The sequence below is a fragment of the Neovison vison genome, chromosome 5, assembly GCF_020171115.1.
Source record: "Neovison vison isolate M4711 chromosome 5, ASM_NN_V1, whole genome shotgun sequence".
In the NCBI taxonomy this organism is placed as follows: domain Eukaryota; kingdom Metazoa; phylum Chordata; class Mammalia; order Carnivora; family Mustelidae; genus Neogale; species Neogale vison.
In genome coordinates this window covers 56,174,460-56,196,561 of record NC_058095.1, presented here as the reverse complement: position 1 = coordinate 56,196,561, position 22,102 = coordinate 56,174,460, and the positions used below count along the sequence as shown (strand labels likewise).

Sequence of the window (22,102 nt, the reverse complement as noted above, 5' to 3'; positions counted from 1 at the left end):
AGCCACGAGCCCACTCGGCCAACCCAAGCACACAGGCCCCAAGTCTTTTTGAGGTTCTGATGATCACCCCGTTTCCTTATTGTTTTATCTCAAAAGGGCATCCCCCTTTCCCAAGCACCTGCCCGCAGAGAAGGAAGCTGGTGGGCGACACTAGAGATTACATGTAAAACACATTAAGTCTCTTGGCCTTTAGTTGTCACAGCTGATTCACAGCCCCCAGGGAGAAGGCCGAGCTCCTGGATCCTTCCATAAAGGTTGTGGGAGCAAAGAAGAGATAAGAGTCCTCAGCAAAATACTAGGGGGTTGGCGCACACAGGCAGGATCACCGCCCAGCCCAGGCCTGCCCTGTGGGGGAGCTGATCAAGATGCTTAAGGCACTGTGGTTCTGTGGGCACCAGGATGGGCCAGAGGAGGAGAATCTGGAGCTGCCGAGCTCTGGCCTCTCGGTCTGACAGCCCCTTTGTGCAGTTCAGTCCCTTCCCAGCACGTCCCTGGTCTGAGAGACTGTGGTGTCCACTGCCTCTGTGACAAGGTCCCGGGGCTTGGAGGCAGAGGCCGGGGAGCAGAAGTGAGGCAGAGTGATGAGGATGCCACTTCCTGCCAGAAGGCAGGCCCCGGCCACCACGAAAGAAACTGTGTAGTTGCCTGTCACATCCCGGAGGTAACCTAGGTCCAAGAGAGAAAAAGAACACATCGTGGGTGCCCCACTTCCTGACACTTATGAAGGGAAGAGCGTAGTCCTGAGCCCGTCATCTCGGAAGAGTTCGAACTCACTTAGACAGAACGGGATGAGCTTGAGAACTCTGGTGTCCCAAGGTTTCTACATGTCATTTTTGTAGGGAAATTTCAACCTCTTTCCTGCCTTCAGGAAGGGCCTCCAAGCCAGCCAGCGGAGACTTGGGTATCCAGATGGGGCCAGTGCACCTGCGCCTTTCTTTCAAGTAACTGTAGCCCTCCTGTCTACACTTTCAGTTAATAGTTAAGAGGAGAAAGTTAAGGGTCTGAAGGTTTTGGCATCTGGGCCATGGAGAACTTTGACCCAACAGCTCAGACAGCTGGCGGGGGGCCCAGTAGGCTAAGGGAAGAGCCAGACACCTGCAGGCAACGTCTGGCTGGGTCCAGCCAGGTCCTCTGAGCACCCAAGGTACAGATACCTCTGAGCACCAGGTATCTGTAGATACCCGGCCATGGGGCCCTCATAGCTCCTCAGAGTCTTTCCACGGCCCCTATTTCCTTGTCCCTGGACCCACTTTGGGGCTGCTCGGATTGGCCATGGAGGCCGTGTTCTGTGCCATCCCCAAGGGCAATATTCATGCACATTATAACGTCACTAGTCCCCTCCCCAAACTGCATGACATGGCTATGATGCATACCTGCCCACCCCAGGAAACCCGATCCTCCTTACCTGACAGAGGAGCCCCCAGCAGCCCCCCAATGCTCTCGACCATCTGCACCAGTCCCAGGGCACAGTATATCCTTCCAGTCCCCACCAGTTCAGGCAACACGGAGAAAGCCACCGGGGTCAGGGCCCCTGATGTGAAGCCGTAGGCCACGGCCAGAGTCATTAGGGCCGTGGGAGCACGAGCCACAGGGAACAGGGCCAGGGACACCCCCGTCAGGGCAGTCCAGAGCATCAGCAGTCGTGCCACGGGTCCTGGGACCGCATCTCCTAGCCACCCAGAAACCACACGTCCCACGAGGTCAGAGACAGCCACCACTGAGAGTAGGAAGGCAGCAGATAGTGGGTCCCAACCCAGGTCCTGGAGGTGGGCCAGCAGGTGCACATAGGGAATGAAGTAGCCAGTGTTGATGAGTGTGATGGCAGCCGTATAGCGGAGGAAGGGGCCGTGATGCAGCAGGGAGGTGAGCTGGGCCGCCGGGCCGCCCACAATAGGGTCCTCCCTCAGGGAGAGCGGGCGGAGGAGAGCACCACAGGCCACCAGGTGCAAGGACAGGGCAGACACCAGAAGTAGGGCCCCCCTCCAGGCATAGCGGCTGACCAGCCACTGGAAAAGTGGGGCAAAGGCAAAGGAAGAGAGGCCCACACCGGTCAGTGCCAGCCCTGTGGCCAGGGATCGACGTCGAGAGAAGTAACGGGACAGGCAAGCCAGGGTCGGAGTGAAGGTCAAGGCCCAGCCAGAGCCTGTCAAAAAGGAAGAGAGAGGGGTTGGGGGACTCTTAGGGCTCCCGGGGCACTGGGTAATCCCACCACGGTAGCACAGGCCTGGTTTTCGAGCAGTACGACCCTGTGTATTTTATTTCCTCTCCCAGCCTTGGTCTCCTCTTCTGCAAGACAGGCGTAAGACACCCGATGGGACTGTGGAGGCTTAGAAATACTGCATGTACAGTAACTAGATCCCAACTTCTGATCTATACCTCGGGCTATACCACTTCTGGCTGTGTGATCTCCGTCTGCCAAGTTACACAAGCTTCGAGAACCTTTCTTTGTTTGTAAACTAGGATTATGGCTTCTACTCTGCAGCCACAGTGCCTAGCACAACTTCATGGTCATTCTTCCTCAGACACTCCAGCCCCAACAGCCCCAGGCTTGCAAATTCTGGCCTCAACATCTCTGAATTTCTCAATATCCCTGCACATGCTGATCACTTTAGTCAATGCTCTCAAGACGTCCTTCCCTTCCGGGCACAGGCGCTCGCCAAAACCTTCCATCGGCTCCTCCTTAGCCGCTCGGAGCTGGCAGGAAGAAGGTGAAAGTCGGGAGGCAGCTGGCCTCTCCTGCCCTTGTCCAGGGTCTCACCTGAGAGCAGCCCGATACTGAGGTACAGGTGGGTCAAGGAGGTAGCAAGGGAGGCGAGCAGCATCCCCGACGCAGCCAAGATGCCCCCCACCATCACCACGGGCCTGGGCCCGTACTTCGTGCTCAGGGCACTGCCCACGGGACCTGAGAAAGAGGAAGACAGTCGTGCGAGGATCTCTCCGCGGTCCTCGGCCAGTAGCCTCCCCAGCCCCGCCCTTTCCTCCCCAGCGTGCCGGCATCCCCCTCCCGGTCCCACGGAGCAAGGCGGACCCGGGCGCGGCACTCACTCCCGAACTGCTGCACGGCGATCCCTATGGAGGCGACCCAGGAGACACGCGCCGCCTGCTCTTCAAACGCTGCCACCAGCTCCACGAAGAAGACGCCGAAGGAGCGGAGCACCCCGAACACCAGCGCCGACTGGAAGAACGCGGAGAGCACCACCATCCACCCCCAGCCCCCGTCGGGGGGTTCGGCCCTGGGCGCCATCGGCGAGGGCACGGGGCTGCCGACACTCCGCGCAGCCCGGTTGGGAGCAGGGCGCGGGACCCCCCACCTCTACTCTCCGGGCCGCCCAGCCGCGCGCCGGAGGCCAGGCTGCTGCGGCTGCAGAGGAAGGCACCGACGAGCCCCGGAGGCAGGGAGGCTGCGGTGGACGCCTAAGCCTCTCCCCCGGCCCGGCAGCCTAGGTGGGGAGAGCGGGCGGCCTCCGCGCCTGCGGCTCCCGGGGGCGGGGCTCCGTGGGCCGAGCGCAGCTGGTCAAGGCCTGGGCTGCACGGGCCCGGGCGGGGCCCCGACGTTCAGCCTGGAGTCCGGAGGCGGCCCTGGGGTTCGGCGCCGGCTCTGCAGCGCGCCAGCCTCCGTGCGGGTTATCCCTCCGCCTTATCGCTGCGATCCCTGAGGTCATCAGCAACCTGCGGGTCCCAGCTGTCATGCCTGTTCACCGCTGGCCAGCGGGGAAGCGGGACCCCGGAGCCGGGGAGGTGGAGCCAGGAGGGCAGGGCGGGGCTTAGAGCTCGGTTCTGGACCCGGACAGTGAGTGGGGCGCATGCGTCTGGAGGGGGCCCTCGGAAGGTCGACTCGATGGGCCCCGCGTAACTGAGGGACCTGCTCGGAGGCTGTTGCACCTCCCGTCCACCCCACCAGCCCATTGGTCCAGGATCCCGCGCCAAGACCCTCACGGAGGGAGCTCATGGGGGTTGGGGGGGGAACAGGTTCAGGAAAGGAGGACACTAACTTGCTGAATGAGGGGCCCAGTGGCAAGGTCAGGTCGGGGTGAGTGTAGGGGTTCTGCCCTGAGACTCAAACGAAATACCTGTCCCAGCGCCCGTGCACACTAGAACCCTGATGCCCGGATCCCCGAGGGGCACCGGGGCCGAGGAAGAGATTGGGGAAACGGACTGTTGGACTGCGGGCACTTGTGTCTGCAGTGGCAACTCGGTTCCTGTTGCTTCTGTCCTCGCTAACAGGAAATCTACAAGTCACAGAGACCAAAAATAACTCGGGAGAGGAAGGGCGGCCGTGGATGCACTCAGGGCCTCCCAGCACCACCTACACCCCCTCCTCAGTGGGGTTGAAAGCTTTTCCTCTGCCCTCTGGTAAAACTATTTCCTAACAGCAGGTTCTGATCTCGTGATGGGGTTGTCGAAAGAGGGAAGCTCTTATCACGGGGCGGTCAGCCCCTCCTATTCAACCAGTATCCAGTCTCTCCACTTTACATAACACTAATGGCTTGGCTTTGTTTCTTCCTTCTAATTCCTGCCCCCCAGGACTTGGACCTTGCAACTTGGGCTCAAGGGCTCATATCCAGACAAGTGACACATGAGAGGCTGTTTTTTGTCCGTTTATAGAGAGGGTGCATGTACACGCGAAGGTGGGGGGGGTCTGGGGAGGGCATCTGGGAGCAGAGAGTCTTAAGCAGGCTCTTTGCAGAGTGTAGAGCCTGACATGGGGCTCTCTCTCTCTCACCATCCTGAGATCATGACCAGAGCTGAGATGACATCTCCCGGGCGTAACCAACTGAGCCACCTGGGCACCCCTGGGCTGTGTAATTTTTAAAAAGCATATTGAGCCCTGTAATTTTAATTTTATATGCAGGAAATAAAAATTATCATAGCCCCCCCAAACTTTGTTAAGTGGGGTCAACATTTTGGGTGGTGGGAAATAGGCCAAGACGAGGCCATCGATGTGGCTGTATACAGGGACACTAAGTACACAGAGGACATAGGATCACCAAGATGTCGAGCCTCTCAGTTGGTTTTCCCGACTGTAAATTGGGGATAATAATGGTACCTACTCTTGAGGGTTATCAGGGGAGCGGAATTCGAAAGGCCATGCACAAGAATGCTTAAGTTTAGGACCTGATAGGTACTGCAGGCTAAGTAATATTGGCTGATTTCATTTTCAACGGGGCATAAGCTGAAGTGGCCGGGGTCCAGGTGGGGAGGGAGGTTTTAGTGTAGGCTTTTTGTTTTATGTTTTACTTAGGAATAGCTCTAATCTAGGTCATGAGTTTTAAGATGGAGAAACAAAACCCCACACTGTAAATGTGGGCAGGAACTGAAGACCATGTTAATGGACTTATTCCCCAGATGAGGAATTTTAAGTCCGAAAAGGGAGGGAACTTAACAGAATTGTGACCCTCTGCCCCCCAGCTGAACAGAGATGCACACCCAGGACACAATGGGACAGGGAAAGTGTGGGAGAGAAGCACCGCCTGGGTGCTGGGTAGATCCCAAGGCCCCATTGCTGGGGGAGGGGCAGAGGGGCCTGACCACAGGCTTCACCTTCTCCCTGCCATCTGCATGCTCTTCTGTCCTCAGGGGACCCAAGTCCTGTCCATTTTCCTTGGGGGGCGCTGGTGGTGGTGTTGGGGGGGGGGGTCCCAAGCATTCAGATCCCTGCACGGATGCATCCCCCAGGCTCCTGGTATTATTAGTGACTTCCTGGTTTCTCCCTGCTGCCTCCACACCTCGGGCAGGAAGTGACTTCAGAGCCGCAGGATGCAGGTGGCTCCGGAGAAACTTCATGAAGTCACTGGTTCCTACACAATGAGCTGGAAGGCAAGGGCAGGGCAGGGGAGAACAAGGGCCATTTGAAGCGTCTGATGGGATGGGGCGGTCGAATGGGCACAGAACAGGAGACGGAATCTAGGAGGGAAGAAACCACCCCCCCCCCGCCACATTTCACCCCATTCCCAGATCCTCCCAGGCAAGAACCCGGGACACAGTAGGCAGCACAGAGAGTCATCTTTATTCCAAGATTCGAATCTTGCAAGATCTAACATTTCCACCCCTACAAGTGACCTCCACCTGCCCATCCAACTAGGGGAAAAAAAAAAAATCAATCGTGGTTCCTTCTAATATCTCTCTGTTGTGATCTCTCCCTGCTTCCTTTCTGCAGTGGGGAGGAAGAGGGAATGATAAAGAAAAGTTGCTTTCTCGCTGGTCCTAAGTGGCGGCGATTAGTCCTGACCCAGCTCATGGAAGCCCACCTCGCAAATTTCAAAGTGCCCCTTACCCTCCATCCATACCCCACAATCAAACAGGTCCCAAGACAGCAGGGGAAGGACTGTAAATGAAGGCTTCATCTCACATTCCAGACATTCCATCTAGTTAAGAGGCAACCCCATTCCCAACTTTCTACTTACCTGACCTACAATGGAGACTGTGCCCCTCAACCAACCTCTTAATCCTACCCAGACATACTTGGTCAACTAGAAGGACCACCAGTCAATTACTTTCTAAATCTTGTAAATCTCTAATCCCAGCAGTAATCCCAATCATAATCACAAACTACAGCAAATCCAGAAAGGAACTCAGCCCCTTTTCTCTCCCTGTGGAAGGTTCTAGTGCATTCACCAGTTCCAGAAAGGAATGCAGTGACAGGAAGGCCAGGTCACAGACCTAGCTTTTCTAAGGTAAGAAAGATACCAGGTGCCTGTAACTTCTAGAGGGAAAGAAATTTCTGAAATCTGGACACTTGCCAGATGATGTCCAAAAACCCACTAAACGAAGAAGGAACTTGTCTCAGGTAGAGAGAACCCCAAGGAACATTGGAACCCAGACACCTCTACAGTTAAGGACTGGTCATGGCTCTTTATCTCTTAGTCAAGATAGAGTTTAATAATTCTCCCATAGGTCATAGCATTCTTTGAGTCTGGGCAGAATCAGAAAAGGCTGTGTCATCTCTGATAAGGAAGGGATCAACCCAGTGCTGAGAACAGGCCCCAGGGGGAGGATTCTGGGCTCAACTAAAGCCCAGCGCATGGCCGATCGACACAGTGGAGCCATACCGAGGTGACCAGACCTCCATTTCCGGCTCACCAAACAAAGACAAAAACAAAAACAAAAACAAAAAATGGTCCTCTAAGTCTTGGAACTAGAGGGGAGTCTATATGCAGTTCTAGCCCGCTAGAGAACCTATAATACCCAAAATACCAAAGAGGGTTCCTGACCCAATTCCACAACCCCACATGTCCCCAGAGCTGCCCTAGAACAAATAAGGTTCCAGACCTAGGACTGGGAGGGACAGGACACAGAGAGACCCTTTCTCCATTCCCAATGCACGGACAAGCACACAGACAGGAAAAACAACTCTGAAGATGAAGTTACGACAAGCAAACACATGAAACGGTCAAGCCAAAGGAGACAGCCAAGTGCTCATCTCTGCCAGCAGAGCTGTGACCCCACACACTTGTGCTTCAGGCCACCTTGGATCACACTTCTGGAAGGGGGATGTAGGAAATGCCATGGAATGAAGGCCCTGGTCCCACCCACAGGCCTCAATAAATTATATTTACAGAGAAACCAAAGGAGAGGGGCGCTGTAGGTGGAGGACCGTCCCTCCAGCCTTCCACCCTCCCCCCCCCCCCCCCCCCCCGCCCGCCCCGCCACCCGCAGCTCCCCATCTGGCTGTCTCCTCGGAAACAGCTTGGATTGTGGGGAAGAGGTTTTGACCAGCAAAACGGAGGCAGATCAAGCGCGGACCTGCCACCCCTGCTCTCCCCAGCGAGAATTCAAGGTGCTGGCCGTTTCTGACACCCGAGGGGCCTCGCACGCCCCCCACGCCCAAGCCCGCAGCTCTCCGGGTGTCCGGGAAGCTCGTGGGATCCGGCCGGCGCGCGCAGCTAGGGCCCCCCCAGAATGTGGTAGTGCACTTTGGTGTTGGTCGCCGCTCCATGCTTCTGGCGCAGATGCAGGCGCAGCTGACTCTTGTGCCGGAAATGCAGGCCGCAGGGGTCGCACTGTAGGGGGACAGCCGGGTCAGCTCCCGCCCCCTCCCCAACCACCCCGGAGGGACAGCAGTCCAGTAGAGCTCTCCGCGGGAGAGAGGCTCCTCGGTCCTCGCGTCTCCCTAGGTCCTCCGCTGGGGCCGCAGGGCCAGGCCCCGTCCCTCCATTCCTAGCTCCGCCCCCCGGACGGCGCCCAGTCCTGAGCCTAACTTCTACGCGCGTGCGCTTCCCAGCCCCGGCCCCGCCCCTTATCTTCCAGGACTCCGCCCACTTCGGAGAGCTCCAAGAGCCCCAGGCCCGCTCCTCCCAGAGCCCCGCCCCCAGGTAAGCGCCAGGCCAGGTCCCGCACTCACGTGGTAGGGCTTTTCCCCCGTGTGGATGCGAACGTGGCTCTTAAGGGTTTGTAGGTGGCGGAAGCGAGTGCCGCAGGTTGGGCAAGGATAGGGCTTCTCCCCGGTGTGGATCAGCACGTGCGCGCGCAGATGCGCTACCTGGGAAGGCAGGGGGACCTCAGACCGCGCGTCGGAGAGGCAGACCCCCAGTCCCCGACGGTGAGCCCCGCCCTCTAGCAGATCTGCCCGGAGCTGGCTCCCAGACGCGCCCCGCACCTGCACGAAGCGCGAGCCGCAGGTCTCACACTTGTAGGGCTTCTCTCCCGAATGGATGCGGCTGTGCGTCTTCAGGTTGGCCGGCCGGTTAAAGCGGGCTCCGCAGATGGAACAGTGGTAGGGCTTCTCCCCTGAGGGCAGGGAAGCCTGGAGATCAGGGACTCAGCCTTAGGACGCCCGCAGCACGAGGGCCGGGACCCTCTCCTCCCTTACCTGTGTGCACCGTGCGATGACTGGCCAGGTTGCCTTTGTAGCGGAAGGCAGACCGGCAGAGCTGACATTTGTAGGGCTTGTCCTCATCCCCGGGAGCCAAGGGGTCCAGCCCCGACGAGCACCCAGCCACTGCCTCACAGTTCTGGCAGCTGAACGGTTCACTTCCTGGGAGGGGCGTGGGTAATGACAATTCCAGTGAGTCCTCAAGCCACACTCCTAGTGGGTTTTCTTTCCCCCCAACTTACTGCTAAGGCTCTGGAGCTCATTCGACTTACTCAAGGTCCCATGGTTCATAAGAGGCCAAGCCAGGATTTGACTTCGTGTCTGTCTGACTTCAGACTACTCTGCTAATCTCTTCAATAGTGGTGGTGGGGGTGCCTGGGTGGCTCAGTGGGTTAAAGCCTCTGCTTTCCGCTCAGGTCATGATCCCAGAGTCCTGGGATTGAGCCCCGCATCGGGCTCTCTGGTCAGCAGGGAGCCTGCTTCCCTTCCTCTCTCTGCCTGCCTCTCTACCTACTTTTATCAAATAAATAAACAAAATCTTAAAAATAAAAATAGTGGTGGTGGTAGATAGAGGTCCCAGGTGCTGGGTTAAGATTCTGTTCTCTCTCCTCTCTTGGACCACTGCTCTGCTCGACAGCTTGCCGGAGAGGCCCTGCCAAGCCTGGGCCCACCACTCAGCCCTGATGGGAATAGGCCGGAAGTTCCCAAACTTGGCAGCTCATTGGAAACTTTAAAAGAAATACCGATTCCTGGCTCCCACGTCCAGATACTCTGATCTGTGGGGTGTGACCTGGGCAATGGGGTTGTTAAGAGCTCCAGAGGTGATTCCAGTTTGTAGTAATTGGGACCAGCCTTTCCTTTTGGCCCGAACTGGCCTTGAGCAGCCTGAGGAGAAAAGCCAAGGGCAGTGGTAAAAGGAAGGGCTCTGACCTGGTGGCGGACAAGCCTGCCCAGACTGCGATGCAGGGGTCTCTTGAGCCAGGGCTGTGAGGAGGTGGGGGCTATTGACTGGAGCCCCACATTTGAAGTGTCCCGTGACAGCAGATGGAGAGAGCCTAGGCAGGTGGCAAGCCCAGAGAAAAGGATTAGGAGAGATTTTATTGGGGGGTGGGAAGGCGTTCTGGCCTGGAGAATTCGGAGCCAGAGGCTGGCTTACCCTCTGGAGGTTAGCCAACACTGACCAGAGAGCCAGAACCGGTGGTGCTTTGGAAGTCCCACCCCCTCCCTCCCGGCTCCTGACCTCCCAGCTGAGGCCAGCCCCTGCCAATTCTTGAGGTTCCAGGGTCTGTACCTGCTCTGGGGACCGGGAATGGGTCCTTCTTCACTGCCGCTGCCGCTGGAAGCCTCATCGCCGCTGGGGAGCCTGGCTTGGGGGCACAGTTGACCAGCACTCCTCTCCCCCGCCAGGCTCCCTGCTTGGGCGGCCTGAGAGTTTAGCACGATGAACTTGTACTTTTTCCAGTTGCAGGCCTTGGGGTCTGGGCTGCCTGGGCTGGGGGGCCTTTGACTGCAGCTGCGAGACTCGGTAGGTGGGTCTGGATGCCCTTCAGAGCGCCTGGGGCTGCCTGGTGGAGGGGCCGTTGGGGGCCTCGGGGGTTCCGCCTCCAAAGGCCGCAAGGAGATGCCCAAAGGTTCATAGCTGGGAAAAGTGTGATGGATATTAGTGCTCCTTCCTGATCTTGACCTCTACCCGTGACACCTGGGATGCCACCTCACTCAACAGAGGACACTGAGCGGGGGCCCCCTCACCTGGCCTGGATGAAACGGTGGCAGGCCTGGACCACGTGTTCCATCTGTAAGTAGGTGGCGGCCGCGAGGACGGCCGGTGCAGTGGCAGGAGAGAGGCGTAGGCGTGACGTGTACATGAAATCCAAGAGAGGAGCGAAGCCTCCGGCTTCGGGGCCCCCGGGCAGGGAGAGCACGTCCACCCCCACACCTGCGCGGCCTCGGAAAATCGAATAGAAGAAGCCACTGCAGAGAAGGCAGATAGGCTACGTCAGGGCCTGGGGAATCCACCGACACACGCAACATGAGGAAACTCCACCTCCTCCCCATTATCCCCCCAGTTCCCCGACGCGCTCCACTCGACGCTCAGCCTCCTGCTTCCAGAAGGCTTGGCTCCGGATTCCCTCCCGGATCCCCTCCCGAGGACCTTATGACACCACCCCTTTCCCATTGGTCCCGCCCCACGCCCCTGGAGCCCCTCCTCGAACCTGCAGGCGATAAGAACCGCCTTGTGAGCTCGCAGGGGCTGCCCGCCGACCAGCAGAGTGACGTCGGTGAGGATCCCGCGCAGGCGCAGCTCGTTCAGGTTGCCCAGCACGTCGGAGGAGTGGCGGGTGAACTCGCGCACGTAGCCCAGCGCGCGCTCCGGGGCACTGGTGGAACCCATGGCGACGCAGGCCTGCAGGTGCCCGGGAAAGGGCTCAGCGACCCGGGCGGTGCTCAGACACCTTCCCTCCGCAGTTCGCCCCTCTGACCGACGTGCAGCCCGGGCCGAGTCCCCCCGCCCGGCTCGCGCAGCCTCGTGGGGTCTGTCTAGTGCTTTCCGCCCCCCGCCCACCAGCGCTCGCCTCCCGGCTAGACTCCACGGTGCCCGCGCGGGGTGGGTGTTCCCACGCCGCGGCGTCGACGGCCCGCGTGGGCAGTCCGGCCCGCGGCGCCCTCGGCTGAACTGCTCGTGCCGCAGCAGCACCCCGCTCCCCTCGGCCTCACCGCGCGCCTCAATCTCAGTTGTCCGACCTGCCCGGGTACCCCAGGCGGCCCGCGTCCTCACCCCTCCAAATCCCACCCAGGCACCCTCTCTGAAGCACGGAATTCCACTCCTGTCTGGTCCCGGACCCCTAGTTCAGCCCAAGCACCGGGCCTCAGTCTTCCTACCATCAGCAACCCTTTTCGGGAACCCAGGAGTCCGGCTCCCTCGGTCCGTCGTTCTTACCCCCGTCCCGCAGGGGCTGCGGCCGCTCTTCTCGGGGGCGGGGTCTCGCTCCCCTCCTGGCGTCGGCTCCTTTATCTGGCCGGGATGGCGGGGGCGGGGGTGGAGGTGGGGTGAACGCCTGGGTCTGTATCCTTCCTTCCTCCCTCGCTCTCCAGATGGCGAGCCCGGGGCGGGGTCTCCCGCCAGAGGGCGGGACCTCAGAAACCCTGGGTGGTCGTAACGTAAGGGGTCTCGGGCCACTGAAAGTGGGACCGGCGAGGGGACACTGGCATTGGGGAGGAGGCTGGGGATAGCGATATTGGAAATAGGGGCGACCCGGGTCGTCGAGGGGCCTGAGGCAGCGAAAATCCGTGTTTTGGCTTTTGAAAGGGGGGTGCCTGTCAACTGGAGAGTGAATACAGCGGAATTCCCCCTTCCCACGGACGGTGTCAGGGGAGATAAAGGGGAACCCAACGGGGCACCCGGTTTGGGGAGGCCCCGGCGCACTGGAGTGGGGTCCCAGACAGCGGGAGGGCGCTGTGCGAATGACAGGGTCCTCTAGCAGGGGCTGCAGAAAGGGGGGCTCTGATCGGGCGGGGCGGGGAGGGGACGGATATGATTTCTAGTTCGTTTCCTTCCATTGTCCTGCGACCGGACGGCTCCGCCAGCTGCTTCCCCTCGAGGAGGTGGGGAAAGCCCCGGGTGGGGGCCGAGAGACGCTCAGGAGACCTGGGCGTCCGGACTCTCGCTCCCGACTCCCTTCTGAACCCTTGTAGGGATCCGGAGACACAGACTCCCGCCCAAAGCCCGCTCGCGCTCCCCCAGTCCCAGCTCACTAAGGGCCTCGGGCACCCGCCCGTCGGCTACGCTCGGAGGCTGGCGGGACGCCCCGGTCCAGCGCGGCAAGTAGGCAAACCCCCCCGCAATGCTCGACTCCTTCCACGAGGGGGCGGACGAGCACTAGCCTCGCCTCGCCGTCTCCACCCGGCTGGGGTCCACTCGGACCGGGGCGCAAGATCCATTCGGTCTCAGAGGCGGACGCCTTCGTCCTCCTCCCCTTTGCGCTGGTTGATTTTGTCCCTCTGTCTCCTCGGGGGTGGGGTGGGGGGGACGAAGGCTGGGCGGAGGAAGGGAGAGCTAGGCGACAGAGGGGACTTCCCTCCGAGGCTGGGGTTCCTAATCTGGGGTGAGAAATCCGTGGGCTCTGGGAGCAAGGGAAGTGGTGGGACCAGGAGTGGGGTCTGAGCCCTGGGAGCTCAGGGTTCTCTTTTCTCATGAAGCTAGACCCTGTTATCTGTCGGTAGAGGTGAATTTTTAGCGAACATTAAACTGAGGGTTGGGTGGGGTGGACAGAGAGAAGGAAAAACAGGGAGGGCCTCGGGGGTAAAAGGAGAGAGAGAGGGCAGGAGGGGCCCAATCACCGATAACCCTAATTGGAGGTTCCTGATCTGAGAGATGCGCACGGGTCCCACCCTCATATTTTGTTTGGGGAGAGGTTGGGGGGACGCGATGTTTATTTGGAGGAGGGGTGCAGAGCTGAGTTCTAGCTGCGAAGCAGGACTTGCATTGGGTTCAAGAGAGTACACAGGTGCCCGGGAATGACTGGCCATTATCCATGGAGCTGCCTACGGGCCTGCGGTGTCTTTATCTGACCCGAGGGTGTCTTTATTTGGGTGCAGGAAAGAACTGCGGAGAAATTGGGAGTCCGGGACCCCTCGGGATTCAGGACCGTGCTGTGGCTTTTGTATGTGAGGGTTACTGTGGCCTCTGCTGAGTCTGGAGGTGGGAGTCCGACCTGGGGTTCCCTTTGGTATCAGGGTGGAGTTGATTTTGGGTTACCTGGTCTGCTGTGGAGTGTATGTTTTTTATGGGGTGTTGAGTTAGTTGTGTCGTTCTGGGCACTGGGGGCTGCACTCAGAAGGCCTGAGCCTGAGCTCCAGTGGTACGTTTGAGGCAGGGAGCTGATTTTGAAGCTGCGTTAGTTTTGGGGACCCTGACCCCCATAATCTGGAGATTGTCATCTTGGAATGTCAGGACAACCTGCTAGGCATGCTTTGGGAGGTCGATGAGGGTTTTGTGTTCTGGATTGATAGTCATTGGTGTGTATGGACAATCTGATTTCAAGTAGAGTAGTCATGCTGATTTTGGGGTACAGTTTGTTTTGGGAAGCCATGTACGTTTCAAGGCTGGGGTTAGATTAGGGGGAACATGAAATTCAATCTGGAGTTTTTTATTAGCTTGAGGTGGAATGTAATAGGAAACTGGGAGCGGGTTTGAAGGCCTTGTGTAGTATTGTGGGTCATTGAGGGGAAACAGACCTTGGTACTTGAATGTTGTGGAAACTTACTTTGAAGGCAGAGTGGCCTGTGTATACATAGATAGCCACGAAGCTTTTCCCAGGGGGAGAAACAAGGTGAGGGTGCAGGGTAGGAGACTAAAGTTTTGGGGTGTCATTATTTGGGGGTGTTTTGTCACTTTTTGGATGTGTTTGATGAAGCCGAGGGATGGGTCGTAAGGTGAGCCTGATTTGGGGGTTCACTTAATTTGGAGCATGAAGCTGGTTTGGGATGTCCTTTGCTTATAGCTACTCCCTCTCACCCCAGATTCTAGAATTCTCTTTCTTTACTGAACCCCCAATTATGCCCAGGACTTGAAGGGAGAAATTTGGAAAGGTAGTGGGTAGTGTATCTCCTCTTATTTCTATGTGACCTGGATAGATGTGACAGAGAGAAGGCAGTTTCAGACTCTGAACCCCAATTTCTTAAGGGAGCACACCTCACTTTCTGGGAAGGTGGGGGGGGATGGGGTAGCCCGTGGTAACGGGAACACCCCTGACTAGGACAGTGCTGTTGGAACTTTGGCAAGGAGAGGTGGTGGCGGGGGTGCGAGGAGGTGATTCTTGTACCCTGAGTTTCCAGGATAAGAGCCCCAAACAGAAAGCAGACGGAGAACTGGGAATGCGGGTGAGGTGGGTGGGGGGAGGGGTGCTCCACGGCAGTAGGGGCGAGGGGGTAAGCCAGGCCAGCTCTGCACGCCTGGGTCCCTGCTCTCTCCGACTCTCCTCCCCTCCCTCCCTCCCACCGCCCACCCCCCCAACCCAAGGCAAAAAACCTGCCTGTGCAACAGCAATGGCAGATTCCAATCCTCCAGGCTTTCCTTAAACCACCACGGAGACCAGCCAGGGGGGAGGGGAGGGGAGGATCGGGCTTTCCTGCTTCCCTAAGACTGGGGCTATGAGCTTGACCTCCTGGCCCTTGGCCCTTCGAGGAGTGCCCCCCGGTCTGGAAGCCAGGTTTCCTGGACCCTCGCCCCCGAGCGGGGGGGCCTGGAGAGACGGGGAGGAGGAAGGAGGGAGTGACTTCCAAAATTGGCATCGGGACAGAGCAGGGCTGGCGGGAGGCAGGTGAAAGACGGAATTTTCCTGAAAAAACGGGGGTATCTGAGGACCCCAAATTTGGGGTGCTAGTCCAGGACCGTCCTGCCAACATCCTAGATTTTTTTGGGATTTTTTGGGGCCCCCGGGACCCCTCTAGATGGGGTGAGGAATGTAGTGTTGGGGGAATCTGACTGGGGCATTGCAGCTGCCTCTCCCGCCGAGTTGGAGACGGATGGGCTGGGACGGGTTTGGGGGGGGTGTCCCCAATTCTGACTGGGAATGGAGGAACCCCCTTCTGAGCTCTCTTGTGGGGGTCCCCCCTCCCTAGGGCACTCCCTACTCCCTGAGCCAGCCGAGAGGAAGGAGGCCAGCGATGCGACTGGGGCGGCTCCTTTCTCCTGCACCCCAAATGTGAGGGATGCACCCCAAATTTTGCTCCCTTCAAAATAGGGACCAGGATCTCAGGGGAGAGTAGCTGAGGTAAGTGGGGAGGAAAGTGTCCCCTGTTTTCAGGAGAGACGTGGCGGTTGGGGGGGAGGCTTGGAGGTGCGTGCTGGGGTGGGGTTGGGCTTTGTCAGTCTTGGAACTGGGGGGATGATCGGAGAGGCTTTCCCTTATGCCCCGAAACGCAGTCCCCCAGATAGAAACCAAAGGCTGAGATCAGAAGCCCCCCCCAATGTCCCCAGCCGTTAGCACAGTGTTTCATCTCTGTCTCACCCCCACAAAGGCTCTGCCGAGATTGGGAGCTGGGGGCAGCTGCTGAGTTTGGGGGGGCTGTGGAGGTTGGAGTCAGGAGCAGGAGGCCTTGGCAGGCTTTGGGGCAGGACAGACAGGGGTTTCGAGGGAGGGGGTCCGGTGTCCCCCGGGGCCTAAAAAGACTGCTTACACCCACCATCTTAGATCTTTCTGATTGCTAAGAGTTTTGGGGGGTGTGTCGGCCGGGGGGTGGTACAGGGCGGCATGGGAGGTAGGAGGAAAACTTTAGGTTTGTAGAAGGTGTTATTTTGATTTGTGGAAGGGATTTTGGCCCTTGGAGTTTGCTTTCTGTGGGGTGCTTTTAAAAATCATGTTCTGGTCAGGAGGAAAAGGCTGAGGGAAGGCCTAGGGTGGGGGTGGGGAGAGCCATGTTTGTCTCAGCTTAAACGTGGCTTTCTGGGGTGGGCCCGCCTTCCTGGGCCTGGTGGATGGGCTGATGGGGGTTGTCGTGGGGGGTCGGGTGTGGGCCCTGGGGCGCGGTGGGGAGTGGGAACAGTGCTGGGGGTTGAGTACCTGGCCCCCAGGTCCAGACAGCCCTCTTCCTGGGCCCTGCTGCTCCCCTTTCCCCCTGGCCTCCATTTCCTGCCTTTGGCCTCCATCTTGTGGCAGGCCCAGGGCCCAGGGCGACTTCCGGCCCCCCTCTCCCCACCATGTTCCGGCCCCACCACCTCTGGACTGCCAACTCCCAACCCTGCTGTCCTTGGCCTTCTGTCTCTCCTTGCTTTCTCTTGGGTTCTGACCCAGGGAGGAGAGGAACGGACACAGGAAGCCTTGGGTCCCTGCCCTTGCTGAGTCGGGAGGCAGTGTGTGGCCCCCCCAGTCATCCCGTTTCCTCTGCCTCTGACCCCACCGGAGGGGTCCCCTGAGCAGAGTTGCTACGGAGGGAAGGTGGTTCCAGTCGTATCCCACGGCAGGCTCAGCCCTTAGGCCACTCTCCCTCCTGTGGCCTGCCAGCTTCTCGCCCCGGTTCCTCATTACCCCCGCAACCCTTCTTGGGGCCGTGTATGCCTTCTGAGCCTTCTCTAGGTCCCCGCTCCTGGTGGTGGGGGTCTTCACGGCACCATCTTGTGCTCCCTTCCTCTCGAGCCACCCCAGTCCTGCTCCCGCCCCAGCAGCACACTGTGGTTTGCACGGCTCTGTGGCCACGTCCAAACCACACTGTGGTGTTAGAGCGAGGGTGGGGGAGGCACCGCCGAGGCCTGGCCCTGGGAGGCCACCCTGGAGAAGCGACACAGAAAACATCTGGGCCTTCTTGTGAGCTAGGGGGGCGGGAGGGGTGGTCCTGGGAGCACTGGAAATGGCCCCACTCAACTCCCTGGGCGGGCTTCAGGAATATGGACTGCCAGAGGTCCTGGGATTAGGCTTGGCCTCTGGAGAGTGGACTGGAGTCTTTGTTGCCCACACCCAGCTCCCCTGGCTCTAGCAGCACAGAAATATTGGCACTGGGCACAGAGTCTGCCAATATGGGCTGTGCTGCTCCAGGCAGGGTGGTGAGACCTGCGGGGAGGGGCCAAGCCCCGGGGCCTCTGGAGGGAGGCCTTCGCCCACCGTGCCCCAATCATGTGACGCTGCAGGCACCAGGTGGAGAGGGCAATCTTTATTGTTTTCTGTATAAAAAAGTCCATCAGGTGGAGGTCAGAGGGGTTTGGGGACAGATGCGCGTACAGAACGGCGTGGCCGGTGTGGCCCCAGCAGCCTTGTGACTGTCCCTCTTGTGCAGGCTTGCTCAGAGTCCCAGGCGATCCACAGGTCCAGGGGTAACAGTGAGAGGGGTCAGAGGTGGGAGGCTCAGTGAGAGAGTAAAGGAGGGTCAGCAGAGGTCATGAGAAGGCCAGAATCCAGGGTCAGGCTGTCTGGAACAGGAAGCAAAATGGGCCGAGATGGAGCGAGCCCCAAGTACGCTTCCAAGACACCCCCCCCCAGCACCTGCTTCCAAGACCACTCCCACCTCCCCTAAGCCCCCGGCTCCTTGCTGACCCAATGCCCTGCACAGGGTGCCAGGGAACCTGCTCTTCCCAAGCCTCTGTACCGGGGGAGGGGGCTCCTGCGGAGACCATCCCCCACACCTCCAGCTGGTGTGGGAGTGGGAGGAGGAGGACTCCTACCCTGGTCAAAGTTGAGTTTCTTGGCTGGAGGAGTTTCTCCTAGCCCTTCAATATCCACCAGGTCGCTGTTGGCATCCGAGTCATTCAGAGCACTGAGTGTCACATCTGGGGAGCGGGGGCGGAGGGCCACAGCATAAGCTAGGTTCTAGGTTCTCCGACTGCCCCCCAGCTCCCCCTCCCTCAGCCACCTGACCCACTCTCAGGGAACCCTGACAGGGAAAGGAAAAGAGATGGGTCCTTCTCTGACCCACCCGGTTCTCTCCCTGAACCTCAGACAGGACCTTGATCCCCCAGGTAGCCACTCGGCAGCCCTCACCGGCCTTCTGTTTCTTTACGGGGGGCCCCCCGGCCTCAGGGACACTGGAGCCGCTTGGCGGAGGGGCAGCTGGAGGAGGTGACAGGACACCGGAGGGCACCTTCTTGGGTCCTTTCTTGGGCGACTCAGCTGGAAGAGGGATGCCGGAGTCTTCGTAAACCTTGCGCTTCACGGTGGCTTTTATCTGGGCCCTGAAGAGAAGAGAGAGCAGGTTAGGGAGTCATCAGAGCGCGGGAGGGAAGAAGGGAGGGGAAGGGCAGGGCTAACGGGCCACTGTGAAGGAATACTGGGGAGCCCTTCGTGAGCACCAAGGTTAGGGCGCCAGCCATTGGTAGGGTTCTCATGTTCTCCTGAAGCTTCGCACACACTCAGGGCAGACAGGATGTGAAGAGTGGACTACCTCAACCGTGCAGTGGGGAAGGCCCGCGTCCTACTTCTCTTGTGGGACAGATATGCGGGCACGCAAGGCTACCAGGTGAGCTCTGGTGACCCGCAGGCAGACTGAGACTTAGGAGTAGACTCCAATCAGCTAGTTCAGTGTCACAGCACCCCCAGAAACACCGCATCAGCAGCTCGAAGGAGCTGTGTAAACTGCCAGGGGACTCCCATCACCAAACTCGGCTGCTGGGCATCTCAAGGCAACCCGAAATAAAACTCTCGTAAGGTCCTGGTTAGGACAGCATTTCAGTAACTTCTGACCCACTCTTTTATTCTCAGTCCTCGAGCTCTTGCTAACACAACTAGCAGCGAGGCAGGAAAGGCCGTTGAATTGGAAAGGGGTTCTCAGGACGATGGACCACGGGTGTGCAGGAAGACGGTGCCCACCCCCCTTCCTCTGCCGGCCACCCTCCCTCACACTGTCCGTTCCTTGATGACACAGCTGATGTGATTAAGATCGTCCCCAAACCGCTTCACGGCAGCCCTCAGCATCTCTATCTCCGTCTCGGTCCACTTGGCACTGTCAGGGGGGAGAGGGGGACAGGAAAGTGGGAAGAGGGGGGTGTGCAGCCAGCCCACAGGCAGTGCATTCCACAGCCGCCAGCCTCCTCCCCCCAGTGCCTGGGGTCCCTTCCGTGGGTCCCTAAAGAGGGTTTCCTCCCCCTTAAGCCCTGTGGGCATCCTGAGGACCCCAACCACACCTGTCCCGACAGCCACGATCGAAGGAAAGCCTGCCTGTGCCTGAGCCCCGGGCGGCCGCGGCCGTGAGGGGCCCGCTGGAAGCAACCCCATCCGCGGGGCTCTCAGAACCGCGATCGCGGCGAGCGGCGCTCAGGTCAGCCCGCAGGGCCCGGGTCGGGAGCCGCAGAATGCGGGGGTACCCGCCGTGCCTCCCGCGACCCGCGCGTCTCCGCGCCCGCTCAGCGCGGCGCCCGGCGCAGGGCACTCCGCCACCTGTCCCTACCCAGAGCGTCCGCGCCGGTGGCCGAGTCGGCGCGCCCGCCCGGCTCACGTACCCCGCGGGGGATGAGTCGGCCACGGGATGCAGCTGCATCGTCAGCTCCCCGAGCTTCGTGAAGGCGGCGCCCGCCGCCGAGAAGATCTCTCCGACCTGGGGGCGGGGCGGCGTCACGGGGGGCCGCGCACACCCCGCGCCGTCCCGCCCGGAGCCCCTGGCCCCACCCCAGCGCGGCTCCCGCCTGGCCCCCGCCCCCCGCCCCCCGCCCCGGGCGGAAGAGCCGGCGCCGCCGGCAGGGGGATGGGGCCGCCCGCCCGCGGCCGCCAGGGAGCGCTGTCCGCGAGCGAGGCCGAACCTTGGTGGACGCTGACGTCATGGCCCCGCGCGCCTCCCCACGGAGGAGACGACGCCGCCGCCGCCGCCGAGCCGGGGACCACGGAGCCGAGCGACCGAGCCGCTGGGGCCCCCCGCGCAGGAAGTCCCGCCCCTCCCCGCGGCCGATTGGCTCCCAGGCGGCCGCTCCCCGCCTCGCCCGCCGCGGTGGCTCCGGCGGCGCCCGCCGAGCGAGGCCCGAGGGCCGGACGCCGCCTCACTTCCGGCCCGGCCTCTCTCCACTTCCGCCGGCGGGTCGGCTCGCGGCGCGCGGCTCCCCTCCCGCCCCCGCCCGCCCCGGTGCCCGCGCCGCGCCCGCCCCGGCCCCAAGCACAGACACACAGCTCAGCAGGACAGTTCCGCTTTATTGTGGAGGGACCGGGGACGGCCGACCCCAGCCTCCCCGCGCGGGGCCCGGACGCCGGCCAGTGAGGGCTTCAGTCCCGCCGGGGGCGCCGGCATGGGGGCGGAGGCGGGGGCACGAGCCCCTGGAGAGAGTCTTTAAATAGATGGGGGCGAACGGGGGGCCGGGGAAGCGCTAGCGCACCATGTACTCCTTGCGCTTGTTGAGCCGGACTTGGCAGAAAGAGAAGCCTCCGAGCAGGAGGTAGAGGCCCGCGGCGATGAAGCAGTTGTAGCTGACTCGCTCGTACAGGTCATATATCTTCTGGGGGTCCTTCCTGCGGCGGGCATGGGGTACACAAGGGTCAACAGTATTCGTGGCGGCCGGCCTTTCCCGGGCGCCGGGCTCCGCCTAAGCGCTTTTACTCGCGTTACTCAAGCTTCCTCCAACCCTCCGGGGCGAGTTCCAGGATCGCGTGCCCCCGGCAAGAGGGGGACTGTGGCCTAGGGATGTCGAGTAAAATACCGAAGCAGCCGCACCTGGGCTGCGGAGGGCCGCGGGGGCTGACTCCGAGCGCGCTAAGAGGAAAAGCTCGGCGCACTCAGTTCTCCAGCCTCGGGGCCCAGGCACCCCGCCACCAGCAGCTCCTGCCTACGACTCGGGGCCTCGGCCATCTCCCCCTGCCCCCGGCTCGCCTCTGCCACCTGACTACTTACTCAAAATCTTTCTCGGTGAAAGGGACGTCCTCGATCAGCACGGCCGAATGGACATTGAAAAAGATTCCGAGCATGATCTGCAAAAAGGCAGCGAACGGGTTCCCTGAACCCCAGCCCCCAACCTGGTCGCTCTCCAAGCCCCTCCCACTTCTAATGTTGCCACAACGCCCGGGTCTGGGAGCCACCGGAACGCGCTGGGACTGGGGTGGCCGTTACGGGGCTCAGACTCCGTCACCAGGACTGGGTGGGAGCCGGGAGAGACGACTGGGGCAGTGCAAGGGCAGAACAGTGAGCAAGCCAGACTGTCCTCTTCTCCACAGGCGGCGTTATCATGGGACAGGGAGAAAGGGGTTGTGGAAATCACGTACTATTTCTTCCCAGAGCGGGGTGGGTCATCCCGGGGAAACAAGGCCGCGGCTGCCCATTTCGGGAAGCAGCGCTCCCCATTCCCGCTGCCCTCCGCTCAGCGCAGGCATCTCTCAAGGGCCCAGCTCCTCTCCCTCTTACCTCGAGGGCTCCCCCCACCCCCGCCCCGCTCGAGTTCCCCATTTCTCTATCTCAGCTGTCTTCTTCTCCAGCGGCGCATCGACCACCCCCTCCGGCCTGCCTGCTGCCTTCTAAGGCCCGGAGTCCCCCAGCCTTCCAGCCCTCCAACACCGGGGCCCCTCGGGCCCTGTCCGGCCGTCGCCGGGCGGTCCCTCACCAACATGATCACCCCCCAGGCGCTGAGGACGATGCCGCAGGCGGCCAGCTTGGGCCCACAGCACAGAAGCGACGCCATGAAGAAGGGGGTCGGGGATCGTCTAGCTGCGGGCGGAGCGGGAAGGCGGCGAGAGGACGGCCCGGACGCGCCCAAGAAGAGCGAGCTGGACCCGGAGGCTCGCGCCGCGGAGGACTGGCAGCCCGGAGCGCCGCCAAGGGGGCGTGGCCTCAGGCCCCAACCATCGCGCCGGGGGGGCCGCGGGGGGATCGCGGGGCGCCTCCGGGCCCTCC

The 22,102-nt window shown here is 60.6% G+C and overlaps 4 protein-coding genes across 7 annotated transcripts; all 4 read right to left on the bottom strand.

The window, feature by feature from the left end:
* Positions 1-173: 173 nt before the first annotated feature.
* SLC16A13 (solute carrier family 16 member 13) lies at positions 174-4,615 on the bottom strand. Its single transcript, XM_044248936.1, has 4 exons — positions 3,046-4,615; positions 2,759-2,902; positions 1,406-2,143; positions 174-666 (listed from the first exon to the last, which is right to left on the bottom strand). Exons 1-4 carry the CDS (start codon positions 3,242-3,244, stop codon positions 470-472), a joined length of 1,278 nt encoding a protein of 425 aa, XP_044104871.1. The 5' UTR covers positions 3,245-4,615; the 3' UTR covers positions 174-469.
* Positions 4,616-7,794: 3,179 nt separating this feature from the next.
* On the bottom strand, positions 7,795-11,778 carry BCL6B (BCL6B transcription repressor). Its single transcript, XM_044250578.1, has 9 exons — positions 11,693-11,778; positions 11,026-11,216; positions 10,562-10,783; positions 10,104-10,451; positions 9,743-9,867; positions 8,810-8,974; positions 8,597-8,727; positions 8,342-8,479; positions 7,795-8,000 (listed from the first exon to the last, which is right to left on the bottom strand). Exons 1-9 carry the CDS (start codon positions 11,693-11,695, stop codon positions 7,884-7,886), a joined length of 1,440 nt encoding a protein of 479 aa, XP_044106513.1. The 5' UTR covers positions 11,696-11,778; the 3' UTR covers positions 7,795-7,883.
* A 5,665-nt stretch (positions 11,779-17,443) lies between these two features.
* C5H17orf49 (chromosome 5 C17orf49 homolog) lies at positions 17,444-20,149 on the bottom strand. Of its 4 annotated transcripts, none has more exons than XM_044248932.1 (6): positions 20,034-20,146; positions 19,737-19,831; positions 19,139-19,240; positions 18,283-18,473; positions 17,967-18,071; positions 17,444-17,714 (listed from the first exon to the last, which is right to left on the bottom strand). In XM_044248932.1, the coding sequence occupies exons 1-6, from the start codon at positions 20,052-20,054 to the stop codon at positions 17,650-17,652; spliced, it is 579 nt and encodes a 192-aa protein (XP_044104867.1). In that variant the 5' UTR covers positions 20,055-20,146; the 3' UTR covers positions 17,444-17,649. The 4 variants fall into 4 exon arrangements, with proteins under 4 accessions (XP_044104867.1, XP_044104868.1, XP_044104870.1 ...); XM_044248933.1 differs by having other exon boundaries at positions 17,444-17,710; positions 20,034-20,143; XM_044248935.1 differs by lacking the exon at positions 17,967-18,071 and having other exon boundaries at positions 20,034-20,149.
* Positions 20,150-20,395: 246 nt separating this feature from the next.
* RNASEK (ribonuclease K) lies at positions 20,396-22,015 on the bottom strand. The gene is made up of 3 exons (XM_044250576.1): positions 21,813-22,015; positions 21,110-21,186; positions 20,396-20,730 (listed from the first exon to the last, which is right to left on the bottom strand). Exons 1-3 carry the CDS (start codon positions 21,888-21,890, stop codon positions 20,589-20,591), a joined length of 297 nt encoding a protein of 98 aa, XP_044106511.1. The 5' UTR covers positions 21,891-22,015; the 3' UTR covers positions 20,396-20,588.
* Between the last annotated feature and the right edge of the window lie 87 nt (positions 22,016-22,102).